Here is a 26,829-nt window from a genome sequence, read left to right as displayed (position 1 = left end):
ACCCCAGTCGCACGAAGAGAAGACTTCCGACAAAACAATGTCATCAGACGATCCGGAGAGTAGGAAAGGACTCAGTTATTCCGAAATAGCTGTGATTCTACCGTTTTTAGTACTAACAAAACACCACCGCTCAAGGAAGGACAAGACTGCGCAAGAAGATGAATCTGGATAGAAGGACTCACAGCTACGGGTCTACTCGCTTCCCCGGTGCCCAACTACGAGTTCTCAATCTCATGGAGAGATTTTCCCTGGAACATAAAACTCTAGCTGTTCCCAGTCTTTCATGTGGACAACACCCCTGTTAGGAGGGGTAAAAGATTACGGGAGCACCCGAGAGTAAGACAACGACAATCTATACAAGGAAATGCGACACTCGGAAAAAATCTTGCTTGGACAAGAAAATATTTTGCTCGGGTGAGAACAGCGAGCATTTCCGACCATATCAGTTCTTTTGACTGGTGAACGTTACCGTCGGAAATTAGAAGCAATGACAGTAACAATTTGGGACTATACCAGGGTAAATAAAAGATACAAGTAGAAATTAGACCTGCAAATTATGTATCATATGTCCTTTAGTTATCAGAAGTATACTTCAAAGGGTCAGAAAATGCGTTTTTGGTGAATATGTCACGTGACATATCAGTTACGTTATATACATTCAAACAAAGTTTGAGTATTGTTAGAACCCAGGCCCCGTGACTAAGCCGACTGATGACTCAGCCGGGGTGGCCATACCGAAGGTATGGTCACTGCCGTCACTCTCAAGAAAGGTGTATATATAAAATACATGGAATACAGGGGTTTTATATGTTATCCAGGGTTTGCGGCGCAGCCCCTTTGTCCGGTGATAGCAGGGCTTGGCATATCGGATATTTAATGATAGCGTAATCCCACTGAGGGCCCCACGTGGGGGCCCTCGTCGTTAGTTTCCGCTAGCGGTTTCACGAGAGACTTATTCAGGCGGCCTATTTCTTAGCCGCTGATCCCCTAACAAGTATAAGCATTTATCTTTTATCTGTCCTAAAATACCCATCTATTGCTTTCAAAAACATATGGCCAGTTGTAGTAGCTCAACGCACCCCCGAACTCAACGGCCATATCCTGGTGAAAATACGGCTTCCCGTTCCGATCAGCCAATAGTCAAAAGCCACAGAGAGCCTAGTTAGTATTGTAGTGGGAGACCATACGAGAATCCTGGGTGCTGTAATCTTTTTGTTATCTAAGCGCTACATTTTTTCATGTCGTGTTGTATCTGATCTTCTCGCGATGGTGCGCTGTGGGGTACATATAGAAAAAGTAGATTTTTTGTATCATTCACACAGCATGGGATTGTGCGTCGATTGATACGCTTTCTAATAACATTTCTCTCACCATTACTTATCGCATCATGCACATTACTTATTCTCCTTCAGGTTCCTTGCGATCCACGAACCAAAAGAGTCCCAGACAGTCTTGTCTGTGCCCTGTTTCCATACTAGAGTCTTTTCTGTGAACAGAAACTCATACTGTTGCTGGTGTTCAACTGTGTCCTTTCTCAGTTTCGCCCTCTTGTACCTTCTGCTCCATATATCACCTTTTGGAAGTGCAACAATGCTTGTGTTGACCTTCTTATATGGGACATCGTTGTTAATCAACACCTTCTCCACAGCCCCCAAGCTGTAGTCTCCAGACACACATTCGTGTTTTGCGGTCGGAGTGAAAGTCCAGGCGATGAACCATCGTTTTGTCTTTCCTGGGCGTCTCGAAACCACCGTGTGATATATCTCCTCCTCCTTGAGTTGAGCACACACCTTTTCCATGGTATCTTTCTTTCCCACCATGGACGTGAACCAGAGAATGTCCTTGTGTCTTTTCGAGTCGCCTATCATGCGCTGTAGGAAGCCGAGTTCTCCACCCGTGGTGATAAGTTCTGTTTGGGCAGCTTTTAATTCACCGGCAGGTCTGCTAGTCTTGTTGGACAGACTGGTTTCCATCTCCTCAAACGACGCATAGAACGGAGGGTTGCACATTGTGAAAGTGATGTTCGGGAAGTCAAAGAAGTCCCTTTGTGGACTCACATGCTTGACGGTGATCAATTTCTCAATTTCTGGATTCCTTTCAATATTTTTTTGAGCCGTTTCAGCCGCCTTGTCGTCGATATCGCTGCCTATCATGTTCCATCCGTAAATCTTGGCTGCCAATAAAGGATAGATACACGATGTGCCTGTGCCTACATCGAGTCCAGTCACTGTCTTTGGTTCCAGCGTCTCTGGAATCAGCTCACCAATCCACTCAACATAAGCTACACGAATGGGTACTCGAGGACACAGTCTAGCAGGGTCCAGTTCAACTTTCAGACCGTAATCCCTCAACAGGGACGCCTTTGTGAATTCGCAGTTTGCCTCGGCAGTGGAGAAATCAAACGCGCCGTTTTTGATGAACGGGTTCAGCTCGGATATCTCGTGTATCCATTCCATGGCATCTGTGAGTGTCCGGTATGAGTAGTGAGTAAGAGGTAAGGTTCCGCACGCGACTATCTGAACTGAAAAGTGACCACTTGTACGAGTACGGCATATAAAACAGCATGTCACGTGCATGAAAATTGAAAATCGAAAAAATTCAACCTCAGACTTCTCCACGCAGTCGGGCTTGGTCCAAATGTCTCAAATTACGGCGGCTTTTTACACTTCCGTACTTTTGCTTCACAGCAGTCGTATTCGGTGGGTTCGAGATGAGGTGCGTGTGCATCAGGATGCGCTTGCTTTCTTGTAGGGGTGACCGTAGAGAGCGCAGAAGAGGCGAAACACGTGATTTTCCAAACCCGCAGTGGTCCCACATGATAAACCGGTAACCAGGTCTTTCTTCCTTCACTTTGCTTGCTCGAATTGCCTCTATATATTGGTTGTTCTCCTTAGGCTAAAGTTCAATGGCGTTCACATAAAGTTCGGGATCTCGATGCTTGCTCGCATGTAGGATTTTCGAGGAAAAAAGTGCAACATCGCGTACGCAGGTGTTGGGGAGAGGAAGCCCTTTCGTCGAATGACAGGGTAAACCACGTCACGTCAGGAAAGAACCCAAAGCGACACTACACTACAGTGGTACCAACTGAGCTCACCACGCGGCTGAAGACGACACACAAGTGACTCACACTGTGATACAAGATCCACAAGCGACACGGCGACACGGCGACTTAGTGACACAGTGATACAGTGACACAGAGACCCACAGTCGATTCTTCTAGCATGAGTGAAAAGAGCACAAGGGCTTCTTCTGAAGACACCGTGGTTGGTTGCGATACTAGCATGAGCACAAACACAACTCCCGATCTGCGCCCCAGACCTCTTCGAGATGACTCCAGTAGAGGCAAACGCTTGATGGGTGATCTACTGGGGTCTCTCCAAGGAGGGAAAGCAGGGACAAGGAAAGGAGTGACTGGAAACCGAGGTGCGGATTTGACCAAATCAGACATTGAACAACGGATACGGAACAGGAGGGCCAACCAGGGATCTCAGGAGAGTCAGGCTCTTAAGGAAACAATCTTACGCAAAAGGAGGGAACGCAAGAAACTGGAGATGACGAAACGACACGAGAAGATGCGTAATGATGCGAGGTTCTTGCAGACTCAGACACGGCCGGTCATCACTTTTCTTCCAAGGGTGTTGACTCAGGAAGATAGTGCAGTGATCAAGGAACAATGCAAGGGCGTGGAGTATGACATTCAGAGGGAAGTTGCGAAGCAGGGAGATGGTATTGACAACAAATAAAGGCGGAAAAGCATCTGTCTCTCAAAGGTCTCTATCCAAGGAGCTCTTCTTTCCTACAGCCCTTTGTTAGAATGCTTCAGAAAGCTCATAAAGAACACACTAACTTATATGTGACAATAAATTATATCTATGGATGGTTTGTGCAATGCATTTACTTTTTGTTTATCCCCCAGATTCGCTCCAGTCCTTCGCGGAAAACCTGGACGTTGTAGTCCACCAGGGCCATCTTTTGGCCATTCTCCTTTCTGATCAGACCCACCAGAGCCAGACCCTTGACCATTTGATGCAGATGCAACGTGACTCCGTTTTGCAGCTTGGACACACACTTGAGGGTGTTTTCCGAGCTCTTTGAGTCCGATCCATTCTCATACAGATTGTCCAGATCGACAGCGACGTCAATAAAGTCCGTGCACACCTCGTAAGTCTGGTTATCGACGGGCGATGAGTCTGTAGCTACGTAGATCTTCGAGTTGACGTCGAAGAGAAACACCTTTTCAAACAGCGAATGTGAACACAGAACGTTGAGCAGATTTTCAAACACCGGGAGTTCAGGAATCAGTTTTTGGATGATTCGACTGAACGCCTCGTAGATGGAGTGGTCGAAAATGGACGTGAGGTGGAAGTTGAGCTTGACATCTCCGTCGTCCAGCCGAGCGTCTACCAGTTCGTCTGACACTCGTTGCATGATATCTCTCTGGGTATCGAGACGGAAGTCCTCACTGAGGCCATCGACTTTGTGGATCAGCACCTCCACGTTGATGTCCGGGTTGATCTTGAAGGCGTACTCGATGATGTTGTGCAGGTTGGATAGAGCGTTGAGATACTCGTCCTGAGAGTCAATCACGTAGACCAGAGCCCCGACGTTTTGAAAGAGCCGATCAGAGTCAATGTATTGGTCGGGCTCGAAGAAATTGAGCTGGCCGGGCAGCTCCTGCACGCTGAAATCGATCAGCGAGTTGAACTCCTCTTCAACAGGCTTGGAAGTGGACTCAATATACAGAGTGTCGAGAGGCTGCATGTTGTGGAAGACGACTTTACAGATGGACGACTTGCCGGACCGCCGGAGACCCATCAGAAGGACCTTGGGACGGTCCAACGACGACACGTTGATGATGGCTGTTTCGGACATGGCGGCGGTGGTGGTTTTGGATGGGTTGGATGGGGCTGGCGCTATACTGCAATCAAACTGTGATAAGATCCGGGGTAATGGGGGAGGTTGTGGGTTCGAGGCGAGGTGGTGAGTTATTTATATAGCCAAATAAAAGATAGAAGCGGATGTAAAGAGCAGCAAATGTATTCAATGGTGGAGATTAATGAGGCCAATAGTTGCTCCATTCCTTTTTAGCCATTTCACGGTGTTAGTAGTGTCTCTACATTTGCTTGCCCGACTCCAGTATTACTGGAATTATATTTGAGGGGGGGGGCATGATGGTACACTGTAGACTTCAACTAAAGCTAAGTAAGTTGAAGATCTCAGTTTTCACATGAAGTGGAATTTCCCATTGATAATATACAGAAAGGTCAAACAAAAAACATTTAATTTCAAACAGCATCCATTGAAACATCATTTTATAGACTGCGTGTGTTGCCACCATCTCAGGAACACTCACTTTGCACCATCAGTTAATTTTTTCCTTCAAATAAATCTAAGTAAAAAAAGCTCTGATAATCAAGACATGCCCTTCCTCAAGAAGCTCAAAAACCAAAGGAGGAACAAGCAGGCGACTGTTACGTAACGGTGATGTAGTTAGAATACAGTCAGTTATAAATATCAATTTATTAATGCATATACAAGTACAAGCTGTTACAAAGTGGACAGAGCTATGACCTGCAGTTGCTGCTGGTAGACAGAGCAAAGAGTTTTTTTTTGTATGCGCTGCTACAGAGCTCCTTCGCATCTCTTCCGCAGCTAGACAGAGCTGTTTCTCCTCATGACACAATCCCTGATGGTGATAGGAGGCTTGGCGGCGTAGGGAAAGTTCTGCATAATCGAAACAGATCTATACGGCTCAGGATCTTGACTAATGGAGGTAAAGCCGTATACCTCAGCCAGCTGGTGCAAGAATGCTCGTTGAGCTGTGTGCATGGGCGGGAACCTCAGAACCTTCTTCGACTCATCGTTCACCAGAGCTGCAATCTTTTGCTCCATCTCAATGCAAAATGACGGCTCCTGTCTGTAAAAGTCAATGATTTCCTCGGGGTATTCAAACATGATGGCCGCATAGTCAATGACTCGCTCACCCGATCGTGTCACAGCGATATCCAAAGCTCCAGCCATGTTCTTGAGTCGCTGTTTGTTGTAACAGTCGGCCGAACAGGGAAGCTCCTCCTCATGCCGCTTGGTTGACTTGGAACCACCGCACTCACGCTCCTCAACAATATTGCCGCACTCGCACGTGACCTCGACCTTCTCCTTGCACAGTTCAGACTCGTCGCAGGGGAAAGGAGCGTGACAAGGAGCCTTACACACGTGACCGCAGCTGAGAGTCTTGCCACAACCGTGGGTGCACTCTTCACACTCGCCGGGTACGTGGCAGTGTTTCGAGCACTTGTGAACTCCACACGCTAGCAGCTCTCCACAGGTTTGAGAACACGTGACCTGGGTCTGGAAACATCGAACACCCTTCACGGTGCTCTTTCCGCACTGACAGGGTTTGTTCATGAGCACCGGACAGGGAGGACAAGGCTCCGAGTCGCTGTGGCACGTGTGTTGGATACGTCGATGTCCACAGGGAGGATCTCGTTCACAGGGCCAAGCACACACCTCGAGAGCAGTGCCACACCGGATAGGAGCGTAGGTGGTAGTTCGGCCGCAGGGACAGTTGACGTCGTCCCAGGAGGTGGCCTGCATGCAGGGCTTACAGGCTCCTGAGTGGCATCTATCTGGACACCTGTGGATGCCACATTTGAGGAGTCGGTTACAGTTCTTTTCACAATGATGCTTGGGCTCTTCGACAGGGATCTGTGCGCCTGTTTTCTTGCGTTGCTTCTCTCGCTGGATAGCCACAGCCTCCCATTCACAACACTCGTCCATGCAGTAGTGTTTTCTGCACGACAGGAGAGCTGCGCACTTGTGGGTACACTTGGGGGTTTCTGAGGTGCCGCAGGGAACAGAGAAGGTCTGCCTGCCACAGGAGCAGTGCATCTTGACTGTTTCCTTGCAAGGAGGACAGTCTCCAGAGTGACATTTTTGGGGACACTTGTGGTCACAAGAAGAGAGGGTTTTAGAGCACGTCAGAGAACACGTGGGCACTGCATCTGTACATTTAGTCCGCTCAATGCCCAGATCTTCATTCTTGGTTTGGCCACAGTAACAGTGAGTCTGTCTGGAGGGGATTAGAGGACATTCATGGGAGACAAACGGATGACAGATTTCTTCACACTTGTGAATACCACAGTCAAACAGTGTGTCACAGACATCTTCGCACGAGTACCGACCGTTCTGGTTCTGCATCTCCTCGTCCATATGACACGTGATATTCTTCTCAGTCTTTCCACAGAAACATTTGGCAGGAGTAGTTTCCACACAGACCGAACAGAGACCTGTGTGGCACTGGCGCGAACACGTGTGTTCTCCACAGGGCATGATTTCGCCACAGACAACCTCGCAGCTCCAGCCTTTGTAAGGAGTAAGCACACAGGGCCACTGACGTCTAGATCGTCCACAGGCACAAGACATAACAGGTCCCATGGCTGAGCATTCAACATGGGGTCCTGGGTGGCACGCTGACGAGCAGCCATGGACACAATCGATTGATTGACCGCAAGTCTGGCCGCAAGAGTGAGGTACCAGTTCGTTGACGAACGGATCCTGCACCTTGCCACACCAACAGGTGTATGTTTTGGGCTGTTTCTCGAACGCGCCATTACACGAGGGACATTTCCAGTTGGGTCTCTTGTTCTTGTTGGCTTCTCCAGGCGGGATGGGAGCCTTGAGACCTCGGCCGGCCCAGTCACTGATGCAGTCAATATCGTAGACTCTGTAGCAGGTAGGACAGTTCCAGATCTTGGACTTGGGTGTGATATCTTCCGTACAAATGAGGCACGGGTACTCGCCGGCAGAAATCTCGGCGATCAGCTGGTCTGTTATGTCTTGGAAGGAGGTTTCTGAGTGGGCATCTGAGTCATCTTCCTCTGAAACGTCTGAAACGTCGTTTTCGTCGTTCTGCTCTAGAGAAGGAACTTCGGAAGCCGCTCCATTCAGACAAAGATCTTCTAACGCCACAGACTCGGCGTTGTTGTTTTCATGCTCATTTTCGTTGGTTTCTAGTTCAATTTCAGACTCGAATTCGCTTGCTGTTTGTTCATAAACACCGTCAGACTCGGAATCCGAAGCTGGTATGGCGCCTAGACTGTTGTTGGACATGTGTTGGTGGAGAGAGAAAGAAAGCAACAAGATGCGCTTGTGGTCTTATACCGGTATGGCGCTCCTTTCTGTGATCTTTTCAAGCACTGATCTATCTACGAACTCTATCAGAAGTGTCATCCTTGCATACATGACGAGTGCACAAGTGGAGCTATAGATGGAAGAGCGCACGGCGCCAGAGGGGTAAGAGATGCTGTTTGCGGCTTTAAAACTGTTTCAGAATGCAATTTGGTCCTTTCTACCGTCTCAAGGGCACTACCACACTCTTTTATCGAACACACATAACGTGACCGTCTAGAAGCTTCCACTCTAAAGTATAATCTAAGTATGTAGCAACCATTTTAGTTGACAATATTATTGTAATTGAAAAATTGAAAAAAGTATTATGTTATTATTTGAAAAATAAATTAAAATTAAAAAGTGGATACAAAATAAATAAATAAAAAAGGCTGTCGCTGATTATGATCGTTGCCAATTCCAAACGTTGCTACAACCATCAGAATAATTCTTTTTATATATATTATCGTTATTATTAATTCTTTTTCCCCCCTTTTTTTTCTTTCTAGAAGTTACAAAAACCTCGTGCTTGGTACTCTTGAGTATATAATCAAACGGTAGTCAATTAAATACCTCCAAAATCGCCTCCCGCACAATATAACTCACTACTTGCAGGTCCATACCAGCTCCCCAAAGTTTTTCCTCCTCACATATTCCCACTCACTCATAACCTATCAACGGGCCAATAGAATTCAATACATAATCAAGTACAACTTTAGTCGGTGCATCACAGACCAACACAACATATCACAATGGCTCCCCAATTAAAAGACCCCTGGGCTCGACGGTGAGTACGAACACAGAGCAAGCGGCAACGCGGCTCGATTTCAACATGAGTTTTCCCACTGAACGTTTCAAGCATCGATTTTCCGAGCACCAACACTGGAGACACGACCACATGTTGCACAGAACTAACAACAGAGAGGCCTGGAGATACCAGACAAACTTCACCCGAGCTAACCGATTCAAGGGCGCCGCTCCCGGATTCGGCATTGCTGTCGTTGCATTTGGTGCCTACCTGGCCGCCGAGAAGTTTCTCTTTGAGAAGAAGGACGACCATCACCACTAGAGCTAGAGCGCTACATGTTTGAATACATATTTATGTCATACGGAGGGGCGGGGACAGATGGACAAGGGGATTAAATGGAAATGGGGGCTGAGAGGGGGCTGGAGGTCACATTGTGGTGTTGCTGATCTGATGTGATATGATCACGAAAGTTAACACTGAAGAACTGAAGCGATAGCCTGGCACTCTATGCGATTCCATCCACTCTATCCAGCCAGTTCGGAGCTGCTCCTGGACTTAACCCGTCGTAAAATTGTAGCTTTGATCTTGTAGGTATGGGTTCGGAAGACGGTACTTGTACGATTATCGGTAGTATGTCTGTAGAGCCCAAGAAAACTGATATGCTGTCGTACTGGATCGAAGTGTAGATACACGTGTGTGGATTGTAAACAGCAAGTCACCTTGAAGGGACATATATTCTTGAAGGGACATTCTTTCCCCCCCAGGAAACTGTTGAAAGCACTGCTGTTTCTTGTTTTCAGGTCCTGTTCGAGTTTGAGTACTTGCGAGAGACCGGTTCATGGCAACAATATAAATCCACCATTTCGCTTGCGAATAATCCCTATGTATCGCCCCATTCACGTCAGCTCATCTCTCAGTGTCTCGCAAGTGTCAGTGGTGTGCGCACAACGATGGAGTGCATGGTGTGGTTTTTGAAGTCTTTACTACTTGTAGGATGGCTTGATATAAAAAATTATATCAATCGACTCATAATCTCATACTGATTCAATTGGTACTACTACCCATTCATTTTGAGGTGCTCAAGTCTGGATATAGGCACTTCTAAGCATGGAATGGTAGCTTCTTTCACACAGGACCATAAAACTTGTTCTGAACAAGAACCAAGTACTTGCACAGACTTCGGACACCCATTAAACCATTTCTGGGTGAATTAATGACTCCTTTTCAATGTCAGGGTCTCATGGCTTTTGGAATGGGTCATCTTGAGGTGAGACTTCCAAGGAATTTTCCATGTAACAACTCAACTAATCTCTTTAATGTCTTATTGTTGACATAGATATGTCAATGTCAGGTATAGGCAGTAGGGGTCAACAGAAACAGCAACAATGTCTTTCCAGGCATATGTTGGCAACTCATATAGCTCTTCTAAACATATCCAATGAGAATCTAGATCATCAACTGCAAACAGTGACTACAAGCGCTGGCATTTCTAGACTCTCGAACATCTTCACAGTTCCTCCGCTCCCCCTTCCCCGGTGGTCACAGGACGTCTGCGGACAACCTGCTGGATCGAAGAAGGTATATAGAGCATTAAAAACTCCATGAATGACTCCCGACCATCAGTACAAGTTGGGGGAGTAGCTTTGGTACCTTGCTGTTGTCCTCCACATCAGTATGTACTAGTCTTCAAAGTATATATAGTTGACTTATTAGTTGATGTTGCAAGTCCGACTGATACTGCGATACAAGTCACCAAGAGACGAAAGAAGAACATAATGTCTGTTTTCCTGCCGAACTTCAACCAGGTTGAAGTGCTTATTGATCATCTAGGATCTTCATATCTTCATTGTCTCTGTTCAGTGACATTCAGTTTTGCTCGTAGTTTCTCCCATCCCAATCCAGCAACCCTAACCTGTAAATATCACTCCCAACCAAGTCTATTGAGTCACGTGCGCGTGAGCGAATCTGGAAAAAACAGTCCCAATTTTTCAAAGCTTAACCTTTTGGGAGAACCCTGGTCGGTCCTGGAAATAGGTGCTTCTTTTTTACATTCGTTCAAACGATAGACCAATAACACACAATGTCTGGAGCTTCTGGTACCAAATACAAGATGTCGGTGAGTATTGCAACACAAACAGCGACAGGCGACACACACGAAACAGCGGGTTTGATCGGGGCGACTTTGGAGATAATGACGGACGAACGAACGACACGGACGACGCAGGTTTTTCATGGATTGGGTGGCGACACAGAGAGCCCATAGAGCAGTTGAATCTGTGTATTCAGAAGACGGTGTACGTCAGCAGCTCAGCAGACGGTGTCCAGGCGTTTGTATTGCAGACGATTCTGACAAGTCTTTTTGGGTGTTCCTCTGTGTCCATTTGCAGCCTTGTACGACTGACTGTGAAAACCTTTCCATGTGTGCATTTGTACAGTCCGACTCGCCACTAAGTCGCCATTGATCTCTCCCAATCGCTGCCGAAAGAAACCGTTTGTCCATCGAGGCTCTTTTTATCTCGTTTCTTTCCATACTAACCCATAGATGGCCCTGCCCGTCGGAGCCATCATGAACTGCGCTGACAACTCTGGTGCTCGAAACCTGTACGTCATTGCCGTCAAGGGCTGCGGTGCTCGACTTAACCGACTGCCCGCCGCTGGTGCCGGTGACATGGTCATGGCCACCGTCAAGAAGGGTAAGCCCGAGCTCCGAAAGAAGGTCATGCCTGCCATTGTTGTTCGACAGTCCAAGCCCTGGAGAAGAAAGGATGGTGTCTACCTCTACTTCGAGGACAACGCCGGTGTCATTGTCAACCCCAAGGGTGAGATGAAGGGATCCGCCATCACCGGCCCCGTTGCCAAGGAGTGCGCCGACCTCTGGCCCCGAATCGCCTCCAACTCTGGTGTTGTCGTTTAAAATGGTTTTAAAAAATGTATCAATAAGCATGTCGTAAAATGAGGTGAAAGAGTTGAGGACGTAGTGGAATCTAGTTTTTTGAGAGTGTGGCACGACAGGTATTGTTCAAGATATTTGTCCCGGATGTTGTGTTCGTGCCTGTGTAGAGACAACTCTGTGACACAGTCTTGTAGAGAGCATTTTTGCACATTTCTCTGTATATATATGTACAGGTACATCCCTAACAGCTTCGTTCAGTCAGTATCTCCATGACTGATGAACCGCAGGTGATCTTCGCTGACCCCCGAAACCCGATCGACAATTAAACCCACCTTCTACCACTATTATTGACCAACTTCACTGTGGTAACCCATCTCTTCTGCTTTTCTAGTCTGTCACTTCAAGTTCATTCATCTGGTCGCCATGGCTGCGCTCGTCGAACCGGACCTCCCAGCTGCACCTCACATTGGCCACTTGTTATCAGTAAAATTTTCCCTGCGAGAGTTCAATACAGTCGCGCCGACAGCATGACTTCTGCTGGACGTACAGATGCGCGCAGTTTTCCGACCCTGAAAAGCAGCTTTTCTTCGGTGGCTCTTGAATAAGGTTCCGAGTGGAGGTTGAGGTGGTGTTGCTGGAACCCGTGCAGGAGGGAGTAGACGAGGTAGTAAGCGGATAAATGTCATCTTGAGAGGTGTTTGGCACTCTAGAGGCGGTTTACAACCTGGCGGGCGTCCTCTATATACGTTCACCCGCCTCTGTACCTCTCCATCCCCGCCAACTAAATCACAGTTTGCCTATCTCGTGGCCCAAATCATAATGGAAAATCGCGTACCCGGTAGTGGAAACGGGAGCAGGAAAAAAAACCATGCAATCCACCCCCGACTTTCAACTGCTCGTCGATAATGGAAATTCTACAGATCGAAACGGAGGTGCTGCCCGCAGCGGTGGTCGACGTTCCCGAGCGTCTGAATCTTGGCAGATCCAACCTCAACTTTGATGGGCTGCTCAAGGGCGACGGACTCAAGATTGAGGAAGACGGAGGGGCGGCAGGCTGTGGCGGCAAGCTGTGGCCCGCTGGCGAAATGCTGGCCTACTATCTGCTACGGAAAGGCATTCAGTCCTATCCCCGAGTGCTGGAAATTGGCTCAGGTACAGGTCTGACTGGGTGAGTGTCAATCAAACACAACACACATATCTAATGTGTGCGATACGACATGGAGAATTTGACATGTGATACCAGTTGGAGACTTCGACTTCCAATGGACCATCAATTGTTTTTGTCAAACTACTGTGAAGTCATTTGCAATGTTCATCCTGATCATCTCGCAGATGTGTCTCATCTACCATCTATGGCCTTAACCGCGATATATGACCTCCATCACAATCTATGACCTCAACTAACACAGACTGGCAATAGCCCTCTCGGAATCAGCCCCTCCTAATCTCAAGGTATGGGTCACAGATCAAGAGTGAGTATGACCAGAGATATCACAGCAGTATTTCCCACTGATGAGAGGTTTCTCTGATTTGCGAAGGTCTACGAAGATACCAAGAGACTTTCATACAGCACTGACAAGAGATATCCAGTGCTTTTAGAATTCTTTAGAAGACCAAGACACTTCCCCAGTTACATATTCTCGTATGTCTATTAGAAGGCCCTTACTGAGATGTATGTCTACCGGGACTTGTCTGAGAACTATAAGAGCTCATCTAAGAGTCTCTCTGCTACTCCATACTAACACAGAAACATGATTCCCCTGATGAACCAGAACATTGAGCTCAACAACCTTCAGGACAAGGTCGTCGCTGAGGTGCTTGATTGGGGTGAGGAGCTGCCCGAGTTCCTTGAGGGACAGCCCGTCGACCTGGTCCTTGCTGCTGACTGTGTCTACCTTGAGTCGGCCTTTCCTCTGCTGGAAAAAACTCTCATTGATCTGTCCAACAAGGACACCAAGATTCTCATGAGCTACAAGAAGCGAAGAAAGGCCGACTCGCGCTTCTTTAAGAGCGTCAAGAAGCACTTTACCATTGTGGAAATCTCCGACTTTGAGGAGCACGCCCGGTTCAAGAAGGACGGAGTAACCCTCATGGAGCTCAAGAAGAAGACAAAGTGAATGAATTCACAAGTGAAGACGAACCATCGGCATATCGTCGGAGACTTGCGTCTCCATCTAAAGACTAAGTATCTTGCATCTTTTCCTTAGTCTGTTATCACTTCAACTAATGAATGCATAATAATGATTGACAAATAAACACATGGTGATTCGACCCATTGTCTGCCGTGATATTGGTAGATCGGCTGAGATTCAGCCTGATGTAATAGTTGGTGCGGTTTCTGAACATTAAGACTATTCCGGCAGTATTGACGGCTGACTAAGCTACAAGTAGCAGCTGTTCTGATTGATTCTGGTTAGTTGTCTAATTTCACACATCCGATACTCGTACTAAAAGATACTGTGTAAGGAACAAACAAGTGAAGATACCCGGGACAAGAAAAAAAAAGATTACAGCACCCAGGATTCTCGTATGGTCTCCCACTACAATACTAACTAGGCTCTCTGGTGCTTTGACTATGGCTTAGATCGGAACGGGAAGCCGTATTTTTCACCAGGATATGGCCGTAACCAAACCTCCGCAACGGAGAATTGAACTCCGTCCCCCCGCGGTGCTGGTATATACACCTGAACAGGCGGGAATTCCTAGCCACTAAACTATTGCGGATTTTACGAGAACTTAATTATGAGGTCTAGACTCAGAAGTCTGAGTCACGTGACCATTTCTAGCGAAAATGAATGTCATGCGCTCTTCTGAACAGCGATATCCGAATCAGATTTGCGGGTATATAACATTGTTTTTAGGCCTCAAGTAGCTGAAATGTATTTATCTAGAATTAAAAAAAAAATAAAAATAAAATAAAACAACAATAACCCGGCTTACTACAAACACATACAGTAGGTACGTATATATATAGCTGTATTGAATGTAGAGAGAAAAAAAAAAGAGAAAAAAGAAAGCAGTATTTCCCTAGAATAAAAAGAACGGTGAACTACGCTCCTCTGGAAAACCCGAATCCGTTTTTTATATCACTAATGTGCGTTGCTGTGACGACTCTACCCAAGATCCGAGTCCAATGTGTGGTTTACTGACTGTTATAGGTCCCGAGTACAAATAATCGATAGGTTGTAGAATATATAAAATATAATATATATATATATATATAGAAAAAACATAAAAAAACATAAAAAAACCTTTATGCCGCTTAAATCTTTCGAAAGAGGCTCTTTTTGGGCAGTTTTATCGGGTAAAATGATTTTAACGGGCTAAAGAGACCGCGGAAAAAGCATTCTCGTCGCTATTCTTCTGCCATATCTCCTTTTTGAAGTCGCTTTTGCCATCCCATACTCAGGGTTTTGAACTAAAGGAAAATAGTGCGGAGCTAATAATACAGAATACAGGCAGGAGCTGTGGAGACCGGGGTTGTTAGTGCTCTCAAGAACCGGGCTGTCAGAGCTCGTATTACCGTTTGGCAACTAGCAGAAGATGATGTCAGCACAAAGACATCTTTTTCCGGACGTACGTAATCTAGACAGCCAGGCGTGTGTCTCACTCTCTCCGGCATAGTGGAGCCTGCAAAAGGAAAAATGTGGAGAAGTGGGGATGTTCTGAGAGAGAAGTGGCGACTTTTAGCCGCTACAAGTACGTGCCATTGTGCTACCTGCTGAGCCGCTTGGGCACTTTTGGTAGTGAATGCCAGAACCACTCTGGTGCGAGCATCTCTCTCAAACTACTTGTAGTTGTAGTAAATACATACAAGAGGGGAAGGTGGAGGGGTAAAGAGATGTTGGCAGCACTATCGATGCAACTCTGCATACCAAAGCCCCAGTACGACACCAACTGTGGACCAATGCGGTATGTTGTATACTGTAGTTGGATAATGGCATAGCGCAATCAACTGTTGGTGTGGGGTTGATTCACTAGGGCACGAGACTAAGTGCTTACAGTACCTGTACAAGTATCTACAAGTTTGCTCGTGAAATGTAACAATAAATAGCGTATAAATAAATATGTGCTCTGTGGGATTATCTGACCTGGGGAGCGGAGGTTTGTGAATTCAGATGGTTCTGTCGAATGGCCCGGAATACCAGCACCAGCACGGCCCACATGGTCATAAAGGGCCACCATGAGTCCTGGGTGTAAAAGTAGGACGAAGACACAAACAGAAAGATGAAAGAAAGGGTCCAGCGCGACTGCTCGTGGTTGATGAGGTCGCGCGACAGGCTGGGCTTCTCTGCCTGGTGGGGTTCCAGCTTGGGAGGCATTCGTTTGAGCAGTAGAGAGGCGGAGGGGCAGAGTCCCAGGGCGTTCAACGGCACCGTCTCCTTGAGTTTGCGGGTGGGGAAGAGCGACACAAAGGCGTAGTTTTGGTTGAGCAGCTGCGCCTTCTTCTTGAGCTCCTTTCGCACATCCTGGAGCGTCGCGTTGCTCGAAAAGGAGTATCGTTTGGACGTTCCGTCGAAGCTTCGAATGGACAGGGAACATGTTTCCCCACTCATTTCGTGGCGGCCTGCCGGCTGCGCCGACTGTTGTGTGTATGCAGACTCGCAGTGTGGGCATTCCGAACAGAATGTGGTGGGTTGGGCTGTTAGTAGCGACATTGTGTGTTTTTTTGGCTGTGACGAGTCGAGGCGTGTGTATGGGGGTATGATAGGAGAGATGCGTGCCGCTGTGTATATGTAGGGTGTATGTATGCGCACGCACAGTCTGCCCTTTCTTAATAGAGTTGGCAGTTTGGCGGTGCTAACTTAACGGTGCTAGCAATTAATGCCGAGGTAGATGCCCGGATGATGGGCAGTTATCTGGCAAAGTACCAACGAGTCGCTGTAGTGGCCTTGCGAGAGGGCTTCTGAACCGGGCCACCACCACCTTTGGTCCCCTGTCCATCGCCGTGTAAATCCCTCAACATGACCTCCTTATTATAAGGTCACACGAGCTGCCTCAGTTCTTGTCCCAAAAAGCCAACTTCAGGAGTGCGGTTTTCGTACACACGAGCATATACTCGCTCTGAACTGTACGAGCACGCACACGCCTTGGTTTCAGGCTGTGTTGGCCGTCATTCCGTGCGTATGTTTGCACGCTTTTTGCCCTCACTTGCTTCTTTGCTGTCGGAGCTGCGTCCCTCATGTCAGCAACGGATAAGGCCAAGCCTCCGAGGTTCCGATTCCAACGGTGTGCCAGGAGCTTGATTTTGAGCTAGAGGTGGAACCGTCGTTCAATAGAGCGACGACGCATCGGGGCTATATATAGATGGCGAGAACGAGACGCTAATGGTGCAGACACGAACCCACGACGCTGGTGAAGAAATGGGTCGTCTTGCTACACTTCAGCTACATGAGCTGCTCCTCGAAATATGAAAGACAGTATACGACTAAATTACGAGCGAAAAATTAGCCTACAAGTACTTGTAGTAGGAGACGGAGTCTGTCGGAGCCTTGCTCTCTTAGCAACAACTGTATCGGAGGGCCGTGGGTAGAGTTGGGCGGGGGTGAAGGAAGGCTGTAGGCCACTGCATCTCTGGTCAGTATCGTGACTAATCCAGAATGTCGAATTTTCAAACCCCTTTTTTTTTTCCCCCTCCCTCTCTTCTCTCTCCTCTCACAGGGTAATTTCTTTTTACAAGGCCATTTTCATGCCTGCTGTGTGATGATGCATTTTTTGGGTGTGTTTTTTGTACATACGCGTGTTGCTCTGAAAGGTAGCGAGAGCGGCGTCACTGGAAGTGAGTGACAATGTCGTTCACTTTTGGTAGGAGTATCGTAGTATGTGTCTCTCACAAGACCGACCCAGAACCCAAGGGAGCAAGAGGCTTGACGGTGCCATTCAACAGATCCACAAACAAGCCGTTTTCTCCGCCGATAATGCAACTGGGAGGATCGGCAAACAGCGATAGACACGTCTGCGCGAGGCTGTCAGGGTGGCACGTCAGAGGGCCACTGCGTTCGGTCACATGTTCGCAAACACTAATGTCGTCCGACAGAGTGGACTGAGACAGGCTCTCTGAGAAGGATCCGAACGACGACCGGGCTCTCCGTCTGCCGTATTTGGGGGGGGATCGAATGGGTGAGATTGTGAGGGGGTTTTCGGAGTCCGACTCGGAATCGGAGTCGTCACAGATTGCTTGTGAGTCATTTTGCGCGTCGCTGTTTCCATCTCCATCTGTGTTACCGGGTTTGATGCCATTTCTCAGCGCCCGCGGCTTTTTCTCTGTGGTGGTCTGTTTGAATTTGTTGAGATCATACACCAGCGTCAACCACTGGCCGGGCTTGAAAAGATGCAAAGACGAGCCATAGAACGCGAGCGACTCAAACTCGCCGAACGACTCGGGCACCAGTAGCTTGCGGATGCGTTTGTAGTTCCAGTCCAGGTGGTAGACGCCGCTGTGGCCACCCTCGGAGGCCGTGAACAGCGTTTGGCCTAGCTGCTGCACAATGCTGATACCGGATAGAGGCGCAGGAATGGTGACGAAGTCGAAGGCTCGGTTGGCCGCCTCGGATCCCAGCCGCTCGGCTGTTTTTCGAACCAGGTAATTCGAGCTGCTGTTGCTCACCACGCCGTACAACAGGGGACCCTCGGTGGCATACGACCTGAGGTTGTTGATGCGCCATTGGAAGGGCCCATGGGCCACGAGGTACGGGGTCGGGGGAGGAGGAGGAGGAGCACTGGATGTGGTGGTCGCGGTGGCTGTGGAGCTCATGTGTTGGGGCAGGCCGATTGAAATTATTGACTGAACAAGTGCGACAACGAGTACAGGTGAAATGTGCGCACCGGTCGTATTTGTATGTACAGTGCCACTCTCTCGCATTAGTCTTGGCTTGGCCCTCCCCCTCGAAAAAACTGGGGTACACTGCATGACGTCGAGTTAGTCTAGGGGCTGGAGTGGTGCCAGTGTATGGAAGGCGCTGTGCGTTGCTCCGGAACTGGAGACATGGCGGCGGGATTGTCACGTGTCTGTGTACTTTTTCACCAGTCTTTTGGCTCTCTAGACATTTGCTCCATATCAACCTACAAGTACAAGTACCCCATGTCTTATGCTTCCTGTTTGAGCCTTGTATATGTGCATAGTTCTGGAAGGGTTATTTCACTTTTTTCAGTACAACCATAATATTCAAGTGTACCTGTAAACACAGGAACCGACAGAACGCCATATGGGGTGAGCAGAAGTCGAAACACTCCAAAAACAACCACCAACCACCCAGACACCTTCGCCATTCCCGCTCATTCCCGCTCCCCATCCCTCTCCTCTCACCAGCAAAATGACTGCGCATGGTATGCACATAATTTCCACACTACTTGTAGCTCCCAGTCCAGGCTAAGCATAGACTACTCATCATGGCACTCAAAACGCTCCATTTGAAGACGAAACAAGACACATCCAACACCCCATATAAACCTCCTGCAGTAAACGAGAATCCCATAAACAGCTATTCGCCACTGCTCCCGCTGCTCCGTACCCGTGCCACACGATCATGCTGTCTAAACCATAATCGAGCGCGTTCCAGAAATACGAGCCTCGCATTATACTACACCCTACAAGCATGGTACTACAAGTCATCTCTTTTTAAATGATTCATCTATAATGCTCTAAACGTTGGTCTTGGCAGAGAGCTCAGCCTGCTTGATCAACGAGGCAGGCGCGTCCATCTTGTCGCACATGACCTCAATGAGCCGGATCTTGTCGGGCTTGGCAAACTCTTCGTTGTCGAACAGAGCGTCCATCTCGCCCTTGGTGTTGACCACAATCGACTCGTGGGCCTTGGCGTTGAACGTGTCGAGAATCTTGGAGTACTTCCACATGTGCACATCGTTGTACGAGGCGTTTTCGCCGTGAATGAGCCTCTCGATGGTGTAGCCGTCGTTGTTGAGCACAAAAATGTACGGCTTGACGTTGTTGCGGATCATGCACGAGATCTCGGTCACCGTCAGCTGAAGAGAGCCGTCGCCCACAAACAGAATCACTCGCTGCTGGGGGTCAATCTCCTGTGCAGCAATGGAGGCTCCACAGGCTGCTCCCACCGAGTATCCAATAGAGCCCCACAGCACCTGCGAGATACCTCGGACGTTGTGGGGGAACTTGGTCTGGATGATTCCAAAGGACGAGGTTCCGGTCTCGGTGACCACGATGTCGGTGGGCCTCAGAAAGTAACTGAGACGCTGCCACAGCCATGCCTGGGTCGTAATGTGATCATCGGGTACCTCGGGGATCTTGGGAGTGGTGTCGGGAACAGCCAGAGCCTTGGATGCAAAGTCAGGGGTCTCGGCAACCAGTTTCTTGACGGCTTCGAGCAGGGGCGGGAACAGCATTTTCATGCCGACGTTGTTGTAGGTGGCGGACTTGATTTTGACGTGGTCCGAATGCAATTCCACCACGTTTTTGGTGGAGTAGGAGTACGAGAAGGAACCGGTGTTGAAGTCCGACAGAAGAGCTCCTACGGAGATGATGAGATCAGCTGTCTCAACCACCTCGGCAGTAGCAGGAGCAGTCAGCGATCCGACGTATGTTCCTCCGTACCGGTCAGTATCCTCGTCCACAGAACCCTTACCCATGGGAGTGACAAAGTAGGCAAAGTTGGTGATCTTGGCCAGCTCCTTGGTCTCGTCCACACATCTGTATCGCGAAGCGCAGGCGTCGACGAGAATCACGGGCTTCTTGGCGGCCTTGATACGCGAGCAAATCTCCTCAATCACCTCGTACTGGCTCTCGGGGTCGTTGGGCTGCAGCGAAAGGTCCAGGGGGGTATCCAGTCTAGCCTGGTCGGCAATATCGACCTCGGAGAAGTTGGAGGGCACAGCAATGTAAACGGGCCGCTGGTGGGTGTAGGCGATTCGGATGGCGGTGTCGATTACGTCGGCAGCCTCGCTGGGGTCCTCAATATGGTGGGTGTACTCGGAGATGAGTTTGGACATCTGGGCAAAGACCCGGAAGTCGCCGTTACCGAGTGTGTGGTGCAGCAGCAGATGCTTGTTCTCAGCAGAGGTGCTGGGAACGCCCACAACATGCACCACGCCCACATGCTCGGCGTACGAGCCTGCCACAGCAGCCACGGCAGACAGCTCTCCCACGCCAAAGGTGGTGACAAGACATGCCAGCCGCTTGACCCGGGAGTAGCCGTCGGCCGAGTAGCCGGCATTCAGCTCGTTTGTGTTCCCAACCCACCGCATGTCGACATTGTACACGTGGTCCAACAGGGTGAGGTTGAAGTCGCCGGGCACTCCAAAGACGGAGTCCACGCCTAGCTGCTTGAATCGGGCAAAGAGATAGTCGCCCAGGTCGACCATTTGGGGTTCGGAGTCGCTCATGTTTCCCAGGTTGATGTCGCTGTCGTCCTTGGGTTTCTTGAACGTGAGGATCCGCGTCGGATGCCCTTTATATCCTCGTTTCGACATGGTTAGCAAGTCAAGTTAGGTTTTGGGCCAGGTGCATGATTAGAAAGATGCAGACATCGCAGAGGGCCTGGGTGGTAATAGGGCTTGCCATTTAGAGTGTCGGAGGGGAGGGGGGGGGGGGGCGTTTGTGAGCGCCATGGGTGGATCCAGCGGCACCTGGAGGCGCCAACGACCCTCGAAACCGGCCATTTCCGCCGCCAATTGACCTCAGAGCCGCGGTGGCCAGAGTTTTGTTTTTCCGTATCAGGTGCACTCGTGCTTGTTTCTCAGACCTGCCCCGAAGCCTAAACGCACAGTGAGTCGATTAGTCTCAGAGATAAGTGCCATGAATACGCACAAACCAACCCAGCCAAAAAAAACCGCTGCGGTGATGAGACATTAATTGTGACGGATTGGGGCGGGGACGCGGAGCAAAAGCAACGCCTGAAATAGAAATAGACCGCGGGTCCAGACATTGTCTTTTTTTTCCCACTCTCAGGCTCGCACTTGCGCCATTTCACGCTCTCTTGCGCTGTTTACTCTCTCATCTATGAAGCAATGTCTAAGAGTAGCAATCAATAGCTGAGTGGGGGTATGGTGGGGGGCACCTTCCAAAAAATATACATAATTCAGTATATCGAAACGGCACCGTTGAACGCCGCCATAAACGGATATGGATATACTTGCCCGGAAAAACACCACAGACAACATCTACTTGTCGCAGGTACGAGTAGCTCGAAAAACAAATTCCGTGTAACTTCGTCACGCGAGAGCGGCTAAGATGGTTGTTCCGTTCCTTTTCGCCTCTACCTAAGCACGTACTACTGGAAATTACTGTGCTGGTACGAGCGGTAGAGACGCACAAGAACAGCGAAGACGTATACGAGACTGCGGTCATACATGCCACAGGTCCAATAAGACAGCAATTGACGTCTATCGAGAGATGCGCGCATGTGCCTGGAATACGAGACCGGTGGTAAACCCCTCGATCAAAGTAATGAGGCCACACTGTTTAAAACATTGCACTAAACTGACCCTTAACCCTGAGTGAGGGATCCGGTGGACCCGGTGAGCTGACCGACATGGCGTACTTACCTACAAGACAAGTACATACTCGTACAAGCGTAACTGGCAGTAAATAGAATCAACATGAGACAGCTGCACGTCCATCGGTTACTTGTGTGATAAAGACACTATATTGTACTTTTCAGCGAGAACTTTTGATACAATGCTAACATACAAGCGATACATACTGTGCGAGTAACCTGTTCTGTACATAGCGTAGTATGTACTATAATCACACCACTCGAGCATGTAGCTACATTGTAACCATTACTACTTGTAGCTCACCAAAGTTATCAAAAAGCTACAAGTATACGAAACTCTCCTTGTCTGTTACAAGTACGAGTGTGTTGTACTTGTCCTGGCAGCTATTGACAGGCCATTGTGGATACTGGTACGGTTCCAGTATGAAGCTCACAGCTCAAAATAGCCCTTAGAGAATTGCGTCATGTGAGTGATTAGCGGAATATATAGACGTATGAGAGTTATTCAAGAGACACAAAGCATCCATGACCACCCCTCAGTCATCTAATATTACAGGTTTATCCAACGATAATGGCTACATCTCTACTGATACCAGTGTGTTCTCATCCTCCTCTTCCACCAAAAAAACACATTAAACTTCCCATGCATTAACATCACCAAACATACTGCAAGTGCTGTAGTAGGCAAACCTGCAACCAGCGTCTGAACAGGACTCCAGCACATCAGGTACGAGCACTGACATGCCGCCAACGCAACATCTGAAGGCTCTGCGCATCTCTCCAGCGAACACGGTCACCAACCACGTGGCTACTAGCATCGTCTCGGACACAGGATCCATAGCCGGAGTGGGATCGTCCCTACTTTGGGTGAAGCATGGATACATCAATTCGGCGGCCGAAATCATTGCCACGCCGCCCGACACAGCCATTGGACGGTCCCATGGCTCCTTCAAGCATCTGAAGCACAGCGGCGGCACTACCGTGAGCTCCAGGGGCACTCTGCACAACGTGACGATGGATGGCTCCCGTGATTGGCTGGTTCGGTCCTCAACTATGATCTTCCACAGCGGACTGTCCATCGGCTCGTCTCCCAAGCAGCTCAGCAATCTACATTTTGATCTTGTTTCGGGCCGAGGCAACTTCTTCATCAACAGCTACAACGCCCAGATCACAGAGGTGCCTGCTGGCCAGAGCTTCTACGTTGACAAAACCTCTCTTCTGGCAGTGGAGTATGACCAGAATACCGCATTTGAGATTGTCGGCAATAAACCATACACGCCGGCGCTCAAGAACAGCAAGGACACCTTGGATGTGAGTCCAGTGACGTCCATTCTCGAGACTACAGAGATTCCTCGAGATGATCTTCCGGAGACAAAACAACACAAACAGGCTGATAATGCGACAGAAAACAAACCATCTGCTAAACCTACAACCCTCCAGTATCAAGTCCCTGACTCGCAAGTCGCCGAACCCCACTACTACCTCTACAACAACCGATGGTGGATCACCACGTCCAAGTTGTCGCGAAAACTCGTCCGCAGTATTGCAAGTATACCCTCTTCGCTGGTGAACATGTTCAGGCGGTCTTCCAAGAAGGCAGCAATTGCAGCTAAAAATGCAGCCAAAAGTGCGGTCACCTTTTCCAAAAAGCCCCCGACTGGTCATCCTGATAGCACTGAGGCACCCACAAGTATCCCCAGACCGTCGCTGGTCGCTCGCATCAAGACCTTTATTGGCTCATACACTAATCCTAGCCCCTTCCAGACTTTTGTCCATATCAGAGGTCCCACTAAGGTCGTGGTTGGACAGATGCATATGCCCAAGGTGACCACCCAGGCCAATGACATCGAGCCCTACATCACCGAGCCCGAGCTTCCTGCGCCCGTCGCCTTTGCTCCTCAGACTCACGATTACTTGAAGATTGCAGAGGTCATCAACGGACGAGTGGTGTTTCGATCCGTCCCCAACTTTTCCACCTACAATGGTGTTAACGGACAATAATGAATGTATATGAACTAAAGGAGATGTATAGGGACTACAATGACAATTTGAAGATATATATAGACCAAGTATGTGTCTCTATCAGCATCTGTTCGATTACTCCCTGGTACCCTCTTATCAGGGTTAGGGTCCATTACGTAAAAAGTGGTTACTAGGCTGCGAGTGTAACTAAATATCGACATGAAAACATCACTGTCTCGATACACACATGACCAAAGAGTACACGGCAATTTACTCGCCAGAGGCCAAATCGGCGCCCAAGAACAAGAAGAAAGCCGCGGTTCGCGCGATCAGAGACCAGGACAATGTGGAGATATCTGCTGGAGATGTGGTTCTTCTAAAAGACGATCCAGATGTGGAAGGCAAGGAGTTTGCATTGATCCAGGGTCTCAAGCACGGTGATCAGGGACTGGAGGCCAAGTGTGTCTTGATGAAACTGTTCAACGACGCTGAGGCTCTCACTCCTAAGCATGTGATCCCCAATACAAACAAGAACAGGTACTCCAAGGGTCAAGAGTTGGTTATGATGAACTCCATTGTGGATGTTCTTGTGGAGGAGCTGCATCTCCCTGTCAATTGTTATTCGTTTGCTGAATTCGAGGCTCTCTCACGAGAAGACAAGAAGGGAGACAATGTCTACTTTTGCAGATATGTGTTTGACAACGATGCCAACAAGACGTCTGTGGAGTTTGACTGGCAAGATATCACCAAGGACATGTGTGGATTTATTGACATTCTTTACGAACTCATCACAGACAAGCCTCGAAAGCGAAGAGCAGCAGTTAAGGCTTCCAGACAGAGGAGTAGACATGCCCGAGATGAAGACGAGTCCGATTTCGAACTTGAGGAAGAGGAGGAAGAAGAGGAAGAGGACGATATCGAGGATATTGACGAGGACGACGAATACGACAGTCCTGTAGAACAGGTCAAAAAGGCTCGAACCCCAAAGTCTGCCAAAAAGAACACAAAAAAGGCACCAGCAACTACACCACGAAAACGAGCATTGGAAGACCTCGATCTACCGCAACCCGACCATAACACGACCCCAATGACCACGCCAAAAAAGAAACGAAAGACGGAAAATGGCCATGGACTGGCTACCCCCAAACGGTGAGTACTAGCAACCAACGACTCAAAGAACCCCAACTTCCAGCACACAACTAAAACAGAACCGGCTGTGTCATCTCCTAACATAATTATCCCCTATTAACATGTAGAATGTTTTATAAACAGGCCCTGTCCGACGCCACTTTACCCTATAAAACTGCAGATCTTTCACCTTCGAAACTGTCGCCCCATCAGTCAGCAAGAGCCAAACTTCACGTGGCCGCAGTACCCGACACGCTTCCCTGCCGAGAAACGGAGTTCTCCAACGTTTATCTCGGCATCGAAAGTGCCATCAGATCAGGCTCGGGAACCTGTATCTTTGTGTCTGGAACTCCGGGATCTGGCAAGACAGCCACTGTGAGAGAGGTGGTGTCTCAGCTGCAGATTCGAGTGGAGGACAACGAGATTCCCGACTTTCTGTTCGTAGAGCTCAATGGTATGAAACTGACCAACCCCCATACAACCTACGAGCTTCTGTGGGAGCAACTATCAGGTGAACGTCTGGCCTACAACAATGCCATCAAGCTGCTGGAACACCGGTTTCAGCAAAAGAGCAACGACACGCCTCTTGTTGTGGTTCTCGATGAACTGGACCAGCTGGTGACTCTCAATCAGTCCGTCATGTACAACTTTTTCAACTGGCCCACCCTGCCGCACTCCAAACTCATTGTGGTGGCCATTGCAAACACCATGGACCTGCCCGAACGAACGCTGTCAAATAAAATCTCTTCCCGACTGGGACTCACACGGATCCAGTTTCCTGGTTACACGCATGAGCAGCTCAAACTTATCATTGAGTCGCGACTAGGTGACATTGCGGAGTCCTCAGGAACAGTTGTGCGTCCTGACGCTATCGAGTTTGCCTCCAGAAAGATTGCCTCTGTGTCTGGAGACGCTAGACGAGCGCTAGATCTGTGTAGACGCGCTGTGGAGATTGCCGAGTTGGACTCCGAAGAGGTGCAGATCAAACACATTCAGCAGGCTGCCAACGAAGCAACCTCCACGCCCATCTACAACTACCTTCAGGGTCTCCCTTTGGCTTTCAAAATCTTCCTGTGTGCTCTTCTGGCTCGAAAACGACGTAACGGTCTGCCCTCAGACTCCTTGGGGGACATTATTGAGGAGATTGAACGAATGATCAAGAGCAGTGAAAACGCTGGTTTTCTGTCGCATATTCTACTACAGGGAGGTAAGAGGGTGCGAATGGCGGGTTTCATGAATGCCGTAACCGAGCTGGTAGAGGCTGGTATTATCATTCAACAGAGCATCAAAGGAGAGAGATCTGCTCAGGTGAGACTCACAATTGGAGTAGAGGAGATTACCAGTGCCCTTAAGAACGATGACGACGTTAAGGGTATGCTATAAGCAGGCATAATTCAATCAATCATTTTCATGTACACATACCAATGCATCCAAACAGACATACCAACCAGTACGTACAGAAG

At 48.7% G+C, this 26,829-nt stretch overlaps 15 protein-coding genes, 3 non-coding genes and 1 pseudogene across 18 annotated transcripts; 11 read left to right on the top strand and 8 right to left on the bottom strand.

Moving 5' to 3' along the window:
- Positions 1 to 158: 158 nt before the first annotated feature.
- On the top strand, positions 159 to 455 carry YALI1_D13042g (uncharacterized protein; the record flags this gene model as incomplete). Its single annotated transcript, XM_068282673.1, has 2 exons — positions 159 to 285; positions 328 to 455. The coding sequence occupies 2 exons, from the start codon at positions 159 to 161 to the stop codon at positions 453 to 455; spliced, it is 255 nt and encodes an 84-aa protein (XP_068138774.1).
- Positions 456 to 1,086: 631 nt separating this feature from the next.
- YALI1_D13034r lies at positions 1,087 to 1,209 on the top strand. Its single transcript, XR_002432120.3, has one exon. It is a non-coding gene; the product is annotated as a 5S ribosomal RNA (ribosomal RNA).
- A 185-nt stretch (positions 1,210 to 1,394) lies between these two features.
- Positions 1,395 to 2,576, bottom strand: YALI1_D13019g (uncharacterized protein; the record flags this gene model as incomplete). The annotated part of the gene is made up of 1 exon (XM_502654.3): positions 1,395 to 2,576. The coding sequence occupies one exon, from the start codon at positions 2,574 to 2,576 to the stop codon at positions 1,395 to 1,397; it is 1,182 nt and encodes a 393-aa protein (XP_502654.3).
- Positions 2,577 to 3,221: 645 nt separating this feature from the next.
- Positions 3,222 to 3,743, top strand: YALI1_D13013g (uncharacterized protein; the record flags this gene model as incomplete). Its single annotated transcript, XM_068282672.1, has 1 exon — positions 3,222 to 3,743. The coding sequence occupies one exon, from the start codon at positions 3,222 to 3,224 to the stop codon at positions 3,741 to 3,743; it is 522 nt and encodes a 173-aa protein (XP_068138773.1).
- A 151-nt stretch (positions 3,744 to 3,894) lies between these two features.
- Positions 3,895 to 4,872, bottom strand: YALI1_D12996g (uncharacterized protein; the record flags this gene model as incomplete). Its single annotated transcript, XM_502653.4, has 1 exon — positions 3,895 to 4,872. One exon carries the CDS (start codon positions 4,870 to 4,872, stop codon positions 3,895 to 3,897), a length of 978 nt encoding a protein of 325 aa, XP_502653.2.
- A 780-nt stretch (positions 4,873 to 5,652) lies between these two features.
- On the bottom strand, positions 5,653 to 8,109 carry YALI1_D12964g (uncharacterized protein; the record flags this gene model as incomplete). The annotated part of the gene is made up of 1 exon (XM_502652.3): positions 5,653 to 8,109. One exon carries the CDS (start codon positions 8,107 to 8,109, stop codon positions 5,653 to 5,655), a length of 2,457 nt encoding a protein of 818 aa, XP_502652.1.
- Positions 8,110 to 8,918: 809 nt separating this feature from the next.
- Positions 8,919 to 9,235, top strand: YALI1_D12956g (Compare to YALI0D10274g, Misc non-coding, gnl|GLV|YALI0D10274g [Yarrowia lipolytica] similar to Bos taurus accessory protein B12 of complex1; annotated as a pseudogene).
- A 1,280-nt stretch (positions 9,236 to 10,515) lies between these two features.
- YALI1_D12940g (uncharacterized protein) lies at positions 10,516 to 10,980 on the top strand (the record flags this gene model as incomplete). Its single annotated transcript, XM_068282671.1, has 1 exon — positions 10,516 to 10,980. The coding sequence occupies one exon, from the start codon at positions 10,516 to 10,518 to the stop codon at positions 10,978 to 10,980; it is 465 nt and encodes a 154-aa protein (XP_068138772.1).
- Positions 10,981 to 10,994: 14 nt separating this feature from the next.
- On the top strand, positions 10,995 to 11,828 carry YALI1_D12930g (60S ribosomal protein uL14; the record flags this gene model as incomplete). The annotated part of the gene is made up of 2 exons (XM_502651.3): positions 10,995 to 11,030; positions 11,457 to 11,828. 2 exons carry the CDS (start codon positions 10,995 to 10,997, stop codon positions 11,826 to 11,828), a joined length of 408 nt encoding a protein of 135 aa, XP_502651.1.
- An 884-nt stretch (positions 11,829 to 12,712) lies between these two features.
- Positions 12,713 to 13,924, top strand: YALI1_D12909g (uncharacterized protein; the record flags this gene model as incomplete). The annotated part of the gene is made up of 3 exons (XM_502650.3): positions 12,713 to 12,975; positions 13,217 to 13,279; positions 13,555 to 13,924. 3 exons carry the CDS (start codon positions 12,713 to 12,715, stop codon positions 13,922 to 13,924), a joined length of 696 nt encoding a protein of 231 aa, XP_502650.1.
- Positions 13,925 to 14,312: 388 nt separating this feature from the next.
- On the bottom strand, positions 14,313 to 14,436 carry YALI1_D12901r. Its single transcript, XR_002432119.3, has one exon. It is a non-coding gene; the product is annotated as a 5S ribosomal RNA (ribosomal RNA).
- Positions 14,437 to 14,440: 4 nt separating this feature from the next.
- On the bottom strand, positions 14,441 to 14,531 carry YALI1_D12900r. The gene has a single exon. It is a non-coding gene; the product is annotated as a tRNA-Asn (tRNA).
- A 1,358-nt stretch (positions 14,532 to 15,889) lies between these two features.
- YALI1_D12880g (uncharacterized protein) lies at positions 15,890 to 16,465 on the bottom strand (the record flags this gene model as incomplete). Its single annotated transcript, XM_502649.3, has 1 exon — positions 15,890 to 16,465. One exon carries the CDS (start codon positions 16,463 to 16,465, stop codon positions 15,890 to 15,892), a length of 576 nt encoding a protein of 191 aa, XP_502649.3.
- Positions 16,466 to 16,556: 91 nt separating this feature from the next.
- Positions 16,557 to 17,053, top strand: YALI1_D12877g (uncharacterized protein; the record flags this gene model as incomplete). The annotated part of the gene is made up of 3 exons (XM_068282670.1): positions 16,557 to 16,596; positions 16,640 to 16,757; positions 16,801 to 17,053. 3 exons carry the CDS (start codon positions 16,557 to 16,559, stop codon positions 17,051 to 17,053), a joined length of 411 nt encoding a protein of 136 aa, XP_068138771.1.
- Positions 17,054 to 17,217: 164 nt separating this feature from the next.
- On the top strand, positions 17,218 to 17,594 carry YALI1_D12871g (uncharacterized protein; the record flags this gene model as incomplete). Its single annotated transcript, XM_068282669.1, has 2 exons — positions 17,218 to 17,319; positions 17,370 to 17,594. 2 exons carry the CDS (start codon positions 17,218 to 17,220, stop codon positions 17,592 to 17,594), a joined length of 327 nt encoding a protein of 108 aa, XP_068138770.1.
- A 43-nt stretch (positions 17,595 to 17,637) lies between these two features.
- Positions 17,638 to 18,717, bottom strand: YALI1_D12858g (uncharacterized protein; the record flags this gene model as incomplete). Its single annotated transcript, XM_502648.3, has 1 exon — positions 17,638 to 18,717. The coding sequence occupies one exon, from the start codon at positions 18,715 to 18,717 to the stop codon at positions 17,638 to 17,640; it is 1,080 nt and encodes a 359-aa protein (XP_502648.3).
- A 731-nt stretch (positions 18,718 to 19,448) lies between these two features.
- YALI1_D12832g (uncharacterized protein) lies at positions 19,449 to 21,251 on the bottom strand (the record flags this gene model as incomplete). The annotated part of the gene is made up of 1 exon (XM_502647.2): positions 19,449 to 21,251. The coding sequence occupies one exon, from the start codon at positions 21,249 to 21,251 to the stop codon at positions 19,449 to 19,451; it is 1,803 nt and encodes a 600-aa protein (XP_502647.2).
- Positions 21,252 to 23,017: 1,766 nt separating this feature from the next.
- YALI1_D12815g (uncharacterized protein) lies at positions 23,018 to 24,277 on the top strand (the record flags this gene model as incomplete). The annotated part of the gene is made up of 1 exon (XM_502646.1): positions 23,018 to 24,277. The coding sequence occupies one exon, from the start codon at positions 23,018 to 23,020 to the stop codon at positions 24,275 to 24,277; it is 1,260 nt and encodes a 419-aa protein (XP_502646.1).
- Positions 24,278 to 24,485: 208 nt separating this feature from the next.
- On the top strand, positions 24,486 to 26,749 carry YALI1_D12790g (uncharacterized protein; the record flags this gene model as incomplete). Its single annotated transcript, XM_502645.3, has 2 exons — positions 24,486 to 25,387; positions 25,495 to 26,749. The coding sequence occupies 2 exons, from the start codon at positions 24,486 to 24,488 to the stop codon at positions 26,747 to 26,749; spliced, it is 2,157 nt and encodes a 718-aa protein (XP_502645.1).
- Between the last annotated feature and the right edge of the window lie 80 nt (positions 26,750 to 26,829).

The sequence above is a fragment of the Yarrowia lipolytica genome, chromosome 1D (genome assembly GCF_001761485.1).
Source record: "Yarrowia lipolytica chromosome 1D, complete sequence".
Lineage (NCBI taxonomy): Eukaryota > Fungi > Ascomycota > Dipodascomycetes > Dipodascales > Yarrowia > Yarrowia lipolytica.
The sequence above is the reverse complement of the archived record's forward strand: the minus strand, read 5'-3'. Positions and strand labels throughout refer to the sequence as shown.